Below are 15560 nucleotides of genomic sequence, written 5' to 3'. Positions count from 1 at the left end.
AGAACCAGTAATACTTGTACACAATTAGGGACATGTAATTATGAACAGATAACTGCTTATTCATGTTGCAAGCTACTACTTTGGAAAATTCAGACTAGTGCAAGAACATCAGTGCAAGTAGATAAACAGGTACCACTGTGGGAGGAAGGTAAAACTTTGTGCACATACGTTATTTAGGAATAATGAGAATAATAATAGAATAAGGATGTAGGGCTCAAGCCCATGACCCTGAGATTAAGAGTCTCATGCTACCCTCTAAGCCAGGCATCAGGATCCAAATCAGCTGCGTGGCTCCTGTTGACAAGGCGGAAGAGAGATCGCACGCTGTTTTGGGGGTGTGGGTATGTTATGTACTAAGCTTAGATGCAAGAACAATAGGCAGGTAGGATCCTAGAATGCAACAACAGATTGGCCTGCAGGAGGAGACACATCAGGCTCCAGGAGGGAAGCAGAATCAGCCAATCAGACGGGACTCATTGTGTAAATAATGTATATAAAGGCCAGAGGCAGGACTCCAAGTATATTTCAGGGTAGGATAAGTTTTGCACAGGACAGCTCCGCAGCCCAACTGGTTTGGGGGGGGGAGAGAGAGAGCTGCTGGGGGAGGGAGGGAGAGAGAGAAAGGGCTGGCTGTGGGGGGGGGGGGGAAGACACCCTGCACCCACCCCTGCCACCCACCCTGCACCCACCCACCCCTGCCTGCCCACCCTGCACCCATCCCTGGGTGGTAGATCACTCCCTATTTTTGATAATGGATCATAGAGCAGTGAGTTGCCGAAACCTGTTCTAAAGCACAGTGCACAGTACTGGTCTTTGGCACTGACATGATGTCCTCACCCTTCTGACAGCCCTCCCCACTCTCACAGGCAAATGGGTTCTGGTTGTGGAGGCATTTCCTAAAGGCACTGGTAATGGGGGGGGGAGGACAAAGAAGATTTCACAGCCTTCCCAATGCTCTGCTTTGTGATGGCTCAGAGGAGGTGTTGCTCAGGACAGAGAGTTCCTACACTTCATTGTCCCGCCCCCTATAAATCCCCTCCTCACATTCATATTTCCTCACTTGGCTTAAGGACGCTTTCATTCTGCCTGGCAGCTGAGAGAAAGTAAGAAGAATTACATTGCTCTGCTCTAAGAAGTTTGGTAAGGGAAGACAAGGGTTGCAACATGGCCAGAATTACAGAGGCCTGATCGGTGCCTGCAGAAGCTCACTGGTTTACCCCACTGTGCCCTGCAAAGCTGTGGGAAAGAGGACCGGTTCATCTCTTAGGAACAGTTTCCAACTGTTTTTCAAACTGGTGCTCTGGTGTGGAATTAATAATGCTGTGAGTTTGCTACAATAAGTTCCAAGATGCTTAAGGATGGGTTGACTACAGGGTACCTTTTCCCTGTAGAGTTGGTGGGAAGGTGATTGGCTCTGCTAAGAGCCTAAGGCATTAATCAGAGACAGAAGTAAGGAAAGCTCACCCAGTTTTCATTTTACTTTATTGAGCTATTTGGGGCTGATAGGAAGTATGTGTTTATTTCAAGTTATTTCAAGTTAAATGACAAGTTATTTCAAGTTATTTCAAGTTTAATGACAATTTGTATTTCCATCCCTAGGTGTGAAAATTTCTCCCTTCTATCTTACACCTGAGACTGGTTTGTGTGTGTGTGTGTGTGTGAGAGAGAGAGAGAGAGAGAGAGAGAGAGCGCGAAATCCCTTAAGAAAAAGAGAAACAAAAATTGGAGGGGGAGTTTTAATAGGAAGGCCAAATTGCCAAGACATAGGAAATACAACAACTTGGTTGTTGAATGCCTTGCGACCCGAACGTTTTGGCTCCTGAACGCTGCAAACCTGGAAGTGAGTGTTCTGGTTTGCAAATGTTCTTTGGAACCCAAACATCCGACGGGGTTTCCGTGGCCTCCTATTGAGTGCAAGAAGCTCCTACAGCCAATCAGAAGCCATGTCTTGGTTTTTAACGTTTTTGGAAGTTGAACGGGCTTCTGGAACAGATTCTGTTCAAGAACCAAGGTACGGCTGTACATTTTGGCAAGGGCGAAGGGTGGGTAAGAAATTCACGTTTTAGTTAGTTAGAAATCAAAAGGTGTAGTCAGAAAAGCCATCAACTGATTTTACTATATCAAACAAAAGTAACCACACTTCCCTCCAGAGGAAAATGCAAATTTGGGACCAGAGGAAAGAGCCAATATTCCTAAGGAATAAATTCTCAAGGCTGTTATTCATCCAATTCATTTTTGCAGCTAGGTGTGGTGCAGATCACTTTCCATGGAGCTCCCTCTCAGCGCTGTGGTCTTCCTCTTCTTCTCCTACCATCTCTGTGATGCAGAAGACCGAAAACATAATGCAGTCCTCACTGTGTCCAATGGAGGGAACGATGGCATATGGGGAAAACCTGAATTCTGTCCCACGGGATATGCAAATGGATTCCAAATGAAGGTAAATGCCTATCTATAGTCTGAATTTTGACACCCTGATGCTAAGGCGTGGTCACAATATTATACAGACGTATAATTCCACTGTCGAACAGCTCTTACTGTCAGGAAGTTCTTCCTAATGTTTAGGTGGAATCTTCTTTCTTGTAGTTTGGATCCATTGCTCCGTGCCCGCTTCTCTGGAGCAGCAGAAAACAACCTTTCTCCCTCCTCCATGTGACATCCTTTTATATATTTGAACATGGCTATCATATCACCCCTTAACCTCCTCTTCTCCAGGCTAAACATGCCCAGCTCCCTTAGCCGTTCCTCATAAGGCATCGTTTCCAGGCCTTTGACCATTTTGGTTGCCCTCCTCTGGACACGTTCCAGTTTGTCAGTGTCCTTCTTGAACTGTGGTGCCCAGAACTGGACACAGTACTCCAGGTGAGGTCTGACCAGAGCAGAATACAGTGGGACTATTACTTCCCTTGATCTAGATCCTATACTCCTATTGATGCAGCCCAGAATTGCATTGGCTTTTTTAGCTGCCACGTCACACTGTTGGCTCATGTCAAGTTTGTGGTCAACCAAGACTCCTAGATCCTTTTCACATGTACTGCTCTCAAGCCAGGTGTCCCCCATCTTGTATTTGTGCCTCTCATTTTTTTTTGCCCAAGTGCAATACTTTACATTTCTCCCTGTTAGAATTCATCTTGTTTGTTTTTGCCCAGTTCTCTAATCTGTCAAGGTCGTTTTGAAGTGTGATCCTGTCCTCTGGGGTGTTAGCCACCCCTCCCAATTTGGTGTCATCTGCAAATTTGATCAAGATGCCCTTGAGTCCATCATCCAAGTCGTTGATAAAGATGTTGAATAAGACCGGGCCCAAGACAGAACCCTGTGGCACCCCGTAAGTCACTCTACTCCAGGATGAAGAGGAACCATTGATGAGCACCCTTTGGGTTCGGTCAGCCAGCCAGTTACAAATCCACTGAGTGGTAGCATAGTCAAGACCGCATTTTACCAGCTTCTTTACAAGAATATCATGGGGCACCTTGTCAAATGCCTTGCTGAAATCAAGGTAGGCTACATCCACTGCGTTCCCTTCATCTACCAGGCTTGTAATTCTATCAAAAAACGAGATCAGGTTAGTCTGACATGACTTATTTTTCAGAAATCCATGCTGACTATTGGTGATCACAGCATTCCTTTCTAGGTGCTCACAGACTGTTTGCTTAATGATCTGCTCCAGAATCTTCCCTGGTATTGATGTCAGACTGACTGGGCGGTAATTATTTGGGTCCTCTCTTTTCCCCTTTTTGAAAATAGGGACAACATTTGCCCTCCTCCAGTCTGCCGGGACTTCGCCTGTTCTCCAGGAATTCTCAAAGATGACTGCCAGTGGTTCTGAGATCACACCTGCCAGTTCCTTTAATACTCTTGGATGCAGTTCATCTGGCCCTGGAGACTTGAATACATCTAAACTAGCCAAGTATTCTTGTACTATCTCCTTAGTTATTCTGGGCTGTGTTTCCTCTGCTGAATCATTTGCTCCAAATTCTTCAGGTCGGGCATTGTTTTCTTTATCGGAGAAGACTGAGGCAAAGAAGGCATTGAGGAGTTCAGCCGTTTCTGTGTCCCCTGTTTGCATTTCACCATCTTCTCCTCTGAGTGACCCCACTGTTTCTTTGTTCTTCCTTTTGCTACGAACATACCCATAGAAGCCTTTTTTGTTGCTTTTAACCTCTCTAGCAAGCCTGAGTTCATTCTGTGCTTTAGCTTTTCTGACTTTGTATCTACACGTGCTGGGTATTTGTTTGAATTCCTCTTTGGTGGTTTCCCCCATTTTCCATTTTTTGTACACATCCTTTTTTAATCTTAACTCAGTTAAAAGTTCTTTAGATAGCCACCCTGGCTTCTTTTTTTTTATAATAATTTTTATTGCATTTTTTCCAAATTACAGAAAGAACAAAAGAATAGACAAAATAGAAAGAAAAAAAGAAAAAAAGAACAGAAAATCACAACCATTTCAACAACTTATTTCAAATTTCCATTGGACTTCCCCACATCTCCCACATAATGCATTCTTGATAATAAAATTATCAGCAAATTATACCCTTATTTCGTGTGTTTCTTTATATTTTCAGTTGCAATTTAAGTTTAAATCTCTTATTCTCCATTTGCTCTAAAAATGTAACATAATATCGTTTTTACCCATTTAAACTTTGATTCTTTCATGAATGTTATCAATTTCATAGATAATAAATTTCGTTGCTGGGGCTAACGTTCCAAATCATACGGCGTCTTATGTTTCATACAACTTATAATACTTTTGCAGATAGTCTTTAAATTTTTTCCAGTCCTCCTCCATTGCCTCTTCTCCCAAGTCTCGGATCCTTGCAGTCATCTCGGCTAATTCCATGTAGTTCATCAATTGCGTCTGCCAATCCTCCAGTGTGGGCAAATCTTGGGTCTTCCAGTGCTTAGCGATAAGGATTCTTGCTGCTGTTGTAGCATACATAAAGAAAGTTCTATCCTTTTTTAACACCTTCTGGCCGACAATGCCCAGAAGGAAGGCCTCTGGTTTCTTGGGGAAGGTGTACTTGAACACCTTTTTTAACTCGTTATAGATCATTTCCCAAAAGGCCTTCAATCTTGGACAAGTCCACCAGAGGTGAAAGAATGTCCCTTCAGCCTCCTTGCATTTCCAACATTTATTATCAGACAAATGGTATATCTTAGCGAGCTTGACTGGGGTCATGTACCACCTGTATACCATTTTCATAATGTTTTCTTTCAAGGCATTGCATGCCGTAAACTTCATACCGGTGGTCCATAACCTTTCCCAGTCCTCAGACATAATATTGTAACCAATGTCTTGAGCCCATTTTATCATGGCTGATTTAACTGTCTCATCCTGAGTATTCCATTTAAGCAGCAAGTTGTACATTCTCGATAATACCTTGGTCTTTGGTTCTAACAACTCTGTCTCAAGTTTCGATTTTTCCACCTGGAATCCTGTTTTTTTTATCTAGCTTAAAAACCTCATTAATTTGGGCATAGTGTAGCCAATTTTGCACCTTATCCTTTAATTTTTCAAAGCTCTGCAACCTCCAATTACCTCCAATGTTTTCTATTATTTCCCAATATTTCGGCCAGTATGCCTCCATATTGGGTGTTTTCCGAGCTTTGGCCTCTATTGGTGAAATCCACCTCGGAGTTTTACTTTCCAATAAGTCTTTGTATTTTTTCCAGACCGTATATATTGCTTTTCTGACAATATGGTTTTTAAACATTCCATGTGTTTTCCCCTTGTCATACCACAAATACGCATGCCAACCTAACGAATTATTGAAGCCTTCCAGATCTAGGACATCAGTGTTTTCCAATAAAATCCAATCTTTCATCCAGCAGAAGGCCGCAGCTTCATAATATAACCTTAAGTCTGGCAGGGCAAACCCCCCTCTCTCCTTTGCATCGGTTAGTATTTTAAACTTTATTCGGGGCTTTTTGCCCTGCCAGACAAACCTAGAAATATCCCTCTGCCACTTTCCAAAACATTCCACTCTGTCCACGATCTGCAAGGCTTGAAACAAAAACAACATCTTTGGCAAAACGTTCATTTTTATAGCTGCAATTCGGCCTAACAAGGATAGTTTCAATCTTGACCAAATTTCTAGATCTTTTTTGACTTCTGACCAACATTTTTCATAGTTATCTTTAAATAGATTCAAATTCTTAGAAGACAGATTGACCCCCAGGTATTTCACTTTTTTAACAATGTTTAGTTCTGTTTCCTTCTGAAACCCCTCTGTTTCAGTAACTGTCAAGTTTTTCCCTAACACCTTAGTTTTTTGTTTGTTCAGCTTAAAACCCGCCACCCGACCAAATTTCTGAATCAATTCCAAAACTCTTTTTGTACTAGGTTCTGGCTCCTGTAATGTTAAAACCAAGTCATCTGCAAATGCTTTCAGTTTATATTGTTTCGCTCCGACCCGTATTCCTTGTACCTGCCGATCCTCCCTTATCATATTCAGCAAAACCTCCAGGACTGAAATAAACAATAAAGGGGATAGGGGGCACCCCTGGCGTGTTCCTTTTTCAATATGAAGTTCTTCTGTCACCACATTGTTCACTATCAACTTAGCTTTTTGTTCTGAATAGATTGCCTCTATTCCATTCTCAAACCCCCTTCCCACTCCCATCCCTTCCAAGTTTTTCTTCATAAATTTCCAAGAAATGTTGTCAAAGGCCTTCTCCACATCAATAAAAATTAACACTGCTTTGGTGTTAATATTTGTTTGTAAAAGTTCCAGAATATCAATAATATTCCTGGTGTTATCAAACAAATGTCTACCTGGGAGAAAGCCTGCTTGGTCCTTATGGATTACTTCATTTAATACTTTTTTAAATCTGTTAGCCAAAACATCCGCAAATATTTTGTAATCCACGTTTAGGAGTGAGATGGGGCGGTAGTTCTTAAGTTGAGTCTTTTCAGTTTCCACTTTAGGTATCAGTGTGATGAATGCTTCTTTCCACGTATCTGGTGCCCTCCCTCCCCCCATAATCTGGTTGCAAACCTCCATTAATGGTTGTATCAAATAGTCTTTTAACATCCTGTAGTACTTGGAGGTGAGTCCATCAGGGCCTGGAGATTTGCCTAGTTGCATATTCTGAATGGCATCCTCGATTTCCTGTTGTGTTATTTTACAATTCAAGATTGATCTCTTCTCTTGAGATAGTTTTGGTAGGCCGTTGTCTTTCAAAAATTGTTCTATCTCAGTTGCTTCCTCGGATTCTTGTGTATACAGTTTTTTAAAATATTTCTGGAAACACTTTCTAATTTCTCCCGGTTTCTGAATGTTTTTCCCTTCAACTTCTAAGTTGGTGACATAATTTAATTTTTGTCTCTTTTTCAACTGCCAAGCTAGCAGTTTCCCACATTTATTCGCAGATTCAAAAGATATTTGTTTCATTTGTTTGATTTTCCATTCCACTTCTTGGTTAATCAATTTCGCATATTGTGACTGGTGAAATTTGATTTCTCTTAAAGTCTCTTTTGATTTTGGATTCAATCTTAATTTTTTCTCTCCATCTCTTATCTTCTCCAATATCTTGTCCTTTTTACCATTCCAAAGTTTTTTCTTGATCGTATTCTGTTGTATCAGGAACCCTCTCATGACAGCTTTGCTTGCGTCCCAGATTATTCTCTTTTCCACCGAGGTATTCAAGTTGATTTCAAAATAGTCCTTTAAGGCTTTTTGGGCCTTCTTTACAATCTCTTGATCTCTTAACAGGTTGTCATTCATTTTCCATCTAAAGGAGTCGGCAGTAGTAAATCTCATTTCCATTTTCAAAGCGTTGTGGTCGGAGCAAGTCTTTGGGCAGATTTCTATTTTAGTAGTCTTAGGTGCCAGCCCTCTAGTTGCCCAGATTTGGTCGATTCTTGTCCATGACAGGTGGGCCTCAGAAAAGAAAGTTCCTTCTTTACCTAGGGGGTTTCTCGTCCTCCATAAATCAATTAAATCCATATTGTCAGTTAGTTCAAAGAAAGTTTTTGGTAGTCTTCCATCTTTGGTCAAATTCTGATTCTGTGACTTATCCATAAAAGTGGAGACAACCCCATTCATATCTCCCATCATAATGATGTTGGAATAGTCCAGGTAGTCCAGTAGTGTCTCATGCAGCTTCTTATAAAATTCTGATTTCCCCTCATTTGGTGCATAAATTCCTAATATCAAAACTTTCTCTCCTTGAGTCGATATTTCAATAGCCAGGATTCTTCCTTGTTCGTCTTTGAACAAAAATTTTGGTGATAAATTCTCCTTGGCGTAGATCACCACGCCTCTCTTCTTAACTCTATCTGATGAGATGAATTCTTGGCCTAATCTTTTATTTATTAACACCTTCCTGTGTATCCTGGTCACATGGGTTTCTTGCAAACAAATTATGTCCAAATTTTCTTTCTTTAGAATATGGAAAATCCTTTTGCGTTTTTCCGGGGAATTCGCGCCATTAATGTTCCAACTATACAGCTGCAGAGACATCCTGTATCAACCTGTTGTTACTCTTATTGGGCGTCTTCTTTTTTGTCCAAGTCCGAGGATGGTAGCTCTTTTCCAGACTCTGGTGGTGGCCAAATAGCTGCCGCTCCTTTCTGCAAGTCTTCTCCGTTGTCGTGTAGGTACTTCTGGCTGTCCTCTTTCGTTTTGATTTTTATCTTCTTTCCTTTGTATTTGAATGAAAGGCCTTGTGGAAACTCCCACCTGTATGGTATTCCGTTACCTCTCAAAAGTCCAACTAGGTCAGTGTAGTTAGATCTGAGATCCAGTAATTGTTTAGGAATATCCTTGTAGATTTGTACTCTTCTGTCCTGGATCTCAAGTGCTTTGTTAAAATGTAGGTCAAGTAGCTTGTCTCTCTCCTGCTTAGTCCTTAAGATAATCAGACAGTCTCTAGGCCTGTCCTTCCCAGCAATCCGTCCCAATCTGAATGCAGTTGTTATTTTGAAATCTGTATCTTCGTTTATACCCCAGAATTTAGAGAATTCTGCTGTTAAAAAGCCAATCAAGTCCTCTTTCTCAATCTCTGGGATAGAGCGTAATCTCAAATTATTTTCCCTGTTTCGCAATTCCACCAAAGACAGGTAGGCCTGCTGGTCAGTAATATGTTTATGGAGCGGCCTTACCTCTCCTTTCAGTTCCTCCACTTCTTTAGTTGCTGCTTCTGCTTTTTCATTCGCAGCCTCGGCCAATTTTCGATTTTCAGATACAGCGTCCTTTAGATTTCCAATATCTTGTGAATGCTTAGCCACCTGTTCGGAAAGTTTGGTGATTGAAGATGTGGCTAAGTCAATTTTTGCAGTTTGATCGTCCACTTTTTTATTCAAAATTGCAAATTGTTGTAACATTTCCTCTAAAAGAGTGTTAGATCCCCCAGCTGCCATATCTTCACTTGTTAACTGTTCAGCTTCTTCAGCTGGGGTTGTTGGTGATGGTACAGCCTGTAGAACAGCAGGGACTGAAGATCTACGAGCCTGGGAAGCCAAAGTTGTTTGTACCAATTTGCCTTTCCCTGCTTTCGACGCAGCTCTTGTTTTTACTTGGTCGCTCATTCCACACCTGTCTTTGGATTCAAGGTCAAATTATCAAAAGTTCCATGGGAAGGGCTGGCCTCAGAGCAAATAACCAAACCACAGAGAGACAAAACAAAGTTGGTTCTCAGGAAATTGTAAATCCCAAACTCCACTAGAGGGAGTATTGTTCAGTTCAGGAAAGAAGAAACAAAGTTTCAGTCGCCATTAAAGTTCCTGCAGTTAAGTAAATTAACCATAGTCTTTAGAGAAGACCTTTTCCCTCTGGCAGAGCCCTCTCTATGTTGCCACAATAGTTTCTTAAAAGGTGCAAAATGCAGTTGCTTAATTGTATCCACCAGTAATGCCACTAAGTATCCGTTTCAACTTTGTAAGTGTATCCGCAAAACAGCCTTTTGCCCCGCTGCAAGTCCGGGACTGGGGGTTTTCAAGTCTTTAAAGATTTTAAAGGTCCAGCAGAGGAGAAGATCCCCAAACAAAATAAACACAATAGCAAGAAAATAAAGGTAACTTGCCTTTCCCTTCAGTTTCCGACTTCTCCAGACGTATGCTGTCTCTCATTTAAAAGCCCTTTTGTACTGCTTCCAGCTTGTCAGTTCCTTTGCCTTTGATCACTAAGCACCACCGGGAGACGGACTTCCTTTTTCTCGTCTCCCGCTTTCAGCCAAATTCATAAATTTGTAATCCAATCTCAAGTGAATCTTACTCACGAGTAGTTGATTTGTAATCCAATGTAAAGGAAGAAAGGTCGGCGCTCATCCGTAACAGCCGCGCGGCTTCACTCCCGCAGAAAGAGCGATGAATCCACAGCACCGCTTCCCCTCCGCGCTTCCGGAGCCCCTTACGGGGTCCCTTCTTCGTTTTGGGGGTCGCTCTGGGTGCCCGCCGGATCCCACGGCCACGAGCTCACTCTGCTCGTGGTTTAACTTAATGGGTCGTCGCTTTGCCGTAGCGAACGACCCTTTTCTGCGGAGCCCCTCTTCGCTGCGCAAAGAGGACCGCCATTACTCGTTTCGCGCCGCCTCCGGAAGTTCAGCCACCCTGGCTTCTTTAGGCACCTTCCATGTTTCCGTCTCACTGGTATTGCCTGACGTTGTGCTTTTAGTATCTCCCTCTTAACAAACTCCCAGCCATCATGAACTCCCTTTCCTTTTAGTATTACTGTCCATGGGATCTCACCCAGCACTTCCCTAAGTTTTATGAAGTCGGCTTTCTTAAAGTCAAGAAATTGAGTCCTAGTATGCTTGGCTGCTCCTTTCCGCTGTATAGTAAACTTCAGAAGAGCATGATCACTCGTGCCTAATGATCCTTCCACTTCTACCCCACTAACCAGGTCATCAACATTGGTTAGGACCAGATCTAAAATGGCTGTTCCTCTTGTTGCTTCTCCCACTTTCTGGACAATGAAGTTGTCTGCAAGGCCAGTGAGGAATCTGTTTGACCTTATGCTCTTGGCTGAGTTTGACATCCAACAAATATCCGGGTAATTGAAGTCCCCCATTACTACTATCTCCCTTCCTTTTGCATGCTTGGCCATCTGTTCCAGGAAGGCATCATCTATGTCCTCCGTTTGGCTTGGGGATCTATAGTAAACTCCCACAATGAGGTCCCTGTTATTCTTCTCTCCCTTAATTTTGACCCAAATGCTCTCACTTTGGCTTTGAGGTTCTAAATCTTGGATCTCTTCACAGGTATACACATCCCTGACATATAACGCCACTCCTCCTCCTTTCGTGTCTGGTCTGTTTCTCTGAAATAGATTGTATCCCCCCATTATTACATTCCAATCGTGGGACTTATCCCACCAGGTTTCAGTGATGCCTATTATGTCATATTTAGTTTGCTGTACCAAGAGCTCAAGCTCATCTTGTTTATTTCCCATGCTTTGCGCATTAGTGTACAGACATTGAAGTCCATTAATCATTCCCCCGTGTCTCTTATTTAAGGATTTTTTCCTCCCACCACTAGGTCTGCGTGCTGTTTGTTCCATTTGGTCTATGACATTTGGATGATCATCTTCATCAATCGATAGGCTCCTACCTTCAGGAGCACTGTCTCCCTCCCCCACATTAGTCGGTTTAAAGCCCTCCTGATGAGGTTTCTGAGATTTTTGGCAAAAACATTTCTCCCAACCGTTGTGAGGTGCAGCCCATCGCTTGCCAGAAGTCCATCTTCAAGAAACTGCAGTCTGTGATCTAAGAATCCAAACCGTTCCTGTTTACACCATCTACGAAGCCAGCTGTTCACTTCCACTATTTTTTCCTCTCTCCCTGGGCCACGTCGTTCAACTGGGAGGACTGATGAGATGACAATTTGTGCATTTAGTTGCTTCAATTTCCTGCCGAGAGTGTGGTGGAGTCTCCTTCTTTGGAGGTCTTTAAGCAGAGGCTTGACAACCATATGTCAGGAGTGCTCTGATGGTGTTTCCTGCTTGGCAGGGGGTTGGACTCGATGGCCCTTGTGGTCTCTTCCAACTCTATGATTCTATGATTCTATGTTAGGTTTCTGTGTGTTGCCACTGTGCAGTGCTTGGAGTCACAAGACTCTGTTTTGCATTCCAGAGATTCCAGGCTGTTGGAAGTCTCACAGAAGATGGGAGATGGATGTAATGTTACTGGTTTCCTGTTCCTTTGTTTTCCAGTTGCTCTCTGCTTTCACAGAGAGAGGATGTATGCTTTTCTGTCTGTGTAACTAGAAATCAAACTCTTTGCAATGTAGCTCATATTTCTCGTCCTTCCCTGCTGCTGGATACTCTTCGTAATGAGGGAACATGCCTGGAGCCTTATCAGAGGCTCAGGTCATTAATCATCGTCGGAGGCGATTCCAAAGGACTCGACTGGAGGATGAGCTTTTCCAGCTCGGTCGTAGCAGAGGCTCCGACACCTCTGAGAATAGCTTTTCATTAAATTTGCATATGCTTTTTGTAGTATGCAAATATTGTCCTCTTTTGAGGGTGGAGTAGAGTGTCCCAAAATAAAACAGTGACCACAAATATAATAAAAAGTCTCACAGACAGAATACAAACAGGTAAAGCTTTTTCCCATCATTGTATTTCCATACTAGAGAAGGAATAACCTGCTGAATTTCTGTCTCTGACACAGCTGGGAAAAGCACAAAAACCCTACTTTCCCTCAAGGCCAACCCTAAATCAAAGCAAGAACTGCAATATTGTATCCATGTATTTGGGAGTAAGCCCCATTAAACAAAGAAAGACTTCTGAATAGACATATTAAGTTAATTATACAGGGAATTCTTCAGACATGCCTAAGCCTCCTTGCAAAGTACAGTTGCTGTGTCTGTGGAGGGGATGATTTCACACCCGCTTGCAATTATCCTGCAGTAGGAACTGCAGAAAATAACTTCCAGGTAGTACCCGATTTCAGATGAGCCAAGCACAAGAAAGACGCATCCTGGTCATTGGGAAGAGAGGAAGGGCAAATTGTGGAGATTCCAAGAACCAGAAAAAGAGGCAGAAGCAGGAGAGGAAAAGAACAGCTCTAGACCTCCAGAGAATCTTCTCACCTGGCACCTAAACAGCTCATGCAACAATGACAACTTTGAGTTGTGAAAGGAGGGGAGTGGGTAGGTAGAAGGGACCACATCTCAGTGGCAGAATATATGCTTTTCATATGGAAGGTCTCCGGTTAAAACCCTGGGAAAGGGTTTGCTTTGGGATCCTGTTGAGCTATTCCTGGTCAGAGTAGACAGAAATGGTCTAGAAGACCAAATGGTCTGACATACTATAACTAGGGGACGGATTTTCTCCTTTCTCTTAAATAATAAAGAGACGTAAGAACATGCTTGTGTGGGTTTCATTCTGAGAGCTGTTACATTTCTCATAATGTTTGTTCATCTGGATTGCACAGAACTGGATGCAGGTTTTCTATGTCAGCAATTAGCAGGGACAGATTTAGGGGAGCGTGGCTGGTTTGGGTGCACTGCGTGAAGAGTTCTGGGGGTGCCTCAGAGTGTGCCACAACTATTATTTAGACTGGAAGTCAGGAAGTGGAGGGGTGCCAAATTTTGGCATTGTACAGGGCGCTACTGAAATTTGGGACCCCAAGGTCTGCCACTGCTGAATAGAAAGTCTGATTCCCCACCCCACATTTGTTCATCTCCATCCTACTGATGGAAATGTTTTCGTTCTTTGAGGTGAATGTAAATCCTCATCTATGTCCAGTACCTGCGGGCAATTGTGTGCACATGACATGAGCTAGTACTGCTCATTGCTGATCTAGCTAGGTCATTGCAAGCCCTTGCAGATAGAAATTTGCACTGAAAAAATGTTGTTTTGCTCACAAATAAATGTTGCCAGTACTGCAGATGCAGATTGAAGCACCAGTCTCCCCCCCCCCCCCGTTCTCCACCAGTATCGCAGAGATGTAAACGAAGCCTATAGAACAGATTTCACTCTGAAGGGCATCCGTCTCCACTGCACTGATGGAAAAACAGTAGAGTCTAAAAGTGGAAAGTGAGTAGCTTTTTGAATTTCTCTTCCTTTATTAACTTGTTGCTTGGAGGTTTGGGGTAGGAGCGGGAGGGGTAGATTGAAATATTTCATGCTAGATTAAAGGCAAATGGTAATCTGGACACACTCTGAGTTTAACAGCCCCAAAATATACATGCTTGCACAAAGTCCTGTGGAACTTACTTCTAGGGATGGAGGCAAAATTCAAATTGGTTCACATTGAAGGCAAATCTGTTCTATACATCCTTTCTGAAATAAAGCTTTTTGCTCTAATTTGGAATTATATCTCTGGAGAGACTTTAAAAATAAAAGTTCATTGACAAAGTTGTGGTATATAAATATCTATTTAGACATTGCCATCCTTGTCCTTTTCTTTACAGGCTCGGGGAATGGATTGCAGTTCAGAAATGCCCCCAAGGCAACATGGTGTCCTTTTCTTTGACTATTGAATTACCACAAGGACTTCCTCATGCAGTCAGTAACCTTGAGGTCCTCTGCAGTGGTGGGGCTAAATTGAAGAAAGATATCTTTGAACCGATGGAAGAGGGCAAAATGAGCAAGCGCTGCCCTAGTGGCTTCATATGTGGCATCCAAACAAGGGTGGCGAATGAGCATGAAGTGCTTGCTAAAGTAGAACTTCGTGATGTGAAGATGTTCTGTTGTGACTGATCCACCACCCTGCTGCACAGCCCTCTTCCACTGGCAACAGAGGATGACAGGGTGGAGTGGTGGTGCTTATCTGGCCTCCTGACAGCTGAACTGCTGCTGCTTGCTGGAAGGGAGAGAGGCAAGTCATTGGGGAGCTTGGTGTGGTGCAAACACACTGGCAGAGCCAATCCAGTACTCCTGCTGGTGTGTTTGCACTGTGCCGACTGCTTCTCTTTCTGTCCTTCCTTGTAAGCAGCAGTGACTCATCTGTTGGAGGGGTCACCAATTCCCCACCCCCTGAATGAGATAAAGGGATTGTATTTAGACAGAATATAGCATGATTATGGAAATCTCTGGGGTCTCTTTCAACTTTCAAGTATATTTAGGCTGCTTTTTTAAAAAAAATCAAGCTTGCTTATAATGTAGTAGTCATGCACCAGATCATAAAAACCAGCTAAGTGATTCTCTTGTTTCAATTAAGTCTTAAAATATTACACACGCTAACCCTCATGTTATGTTTGGGGGAAATGTTTGGTTCATTCTCTGTATCATTTGAGATACATTTCGTTATATTTCACTCTTTTGCTGTTACAGTAAAACTATTGAAAATATTAATAAAAAAGACATTCACCAGACAAATATATTGAACGCCGGAATGACGTTCATTTATGAATCACCGGAATACTAAATTTTCTGACAGCATAGACTATATATGTTATTTTCTCTTACTGAATTACTTTTAATTATTTCTCTCATACGCAAGTACAGGAGAGACATCTTTCTATAATATCATTGATTGCCTGTTCTGTTCTTTCACCAATAAAAATGAAATGAAATGAAGAGTAAGCGTGTCCCTTCTTATCAGCTGTGAGAGGAGCAGGAAGAGGAGATACAGGCAGCATGTGTGTCAGAGTGTGTGCGAGCAAACTAGGGGTGACA

At 42.6% G+C, this 15560-nt stretch overlaps 2 protein-coding genes across 2 annotated transcripts in view; both read left to right on the top strand.

Annotated features, from left to right (window-relative positions):
* Nucleotides 1-797: 797 nt before the first annotated feature.
* Nucleotides 798-15560, top strand: part of LOC309531575 (uncharacterized protein) — a 102076-nt gene continuing 87313 nt past the window's right edge. The window contains exon 1 of the mRNA XM_082221166.1: nucleotides 798-1103. Coding sequence (XP_082077292.1) covers nucleotides 952-1103 — 152 coding nt within the window. The 5' untranslated portion in view covers nucleotides 798-951. The remainder of the gene's footprint in view (nucleotides 1104-15560) is intronic.
* LOC309530581 (vitelline membrane outer layer protein 1-like) lies at nucleotides 2097-15014 on the top strand. Its single transcript, XM_082219650.1, has 3 exons — nucleotides 2097-2437; nucleotides 13876-13976; nucleotides 14354-15014. Exons 1-3 carry the CDS (start codon nucleotides 2267-2269, stop codon nucleotides 14640-14642), a joined length of 561 nt encoding a protein of 186 aa, XP_082075776.1. The 5' UTR covers nucleotides 2097-2266; the 3' UTR covers nucleotides 14643-15014.

Source organism: Podarcis vaucheri (assembly GCF_965113315.1).
Source record: "Podarcis vaucheri genome assembly, chromosome: 4".
NCBI lineage: Eukaryota > Metazoa > Chordata > Lepidosauria > Squamata > Lacertidae > Podarcis > Podarcis vaucheri.
Note: the sequence above shows the minus strand (reverse complement) of the source record. Positions and strands in the feature narration are given on the sequence as shown.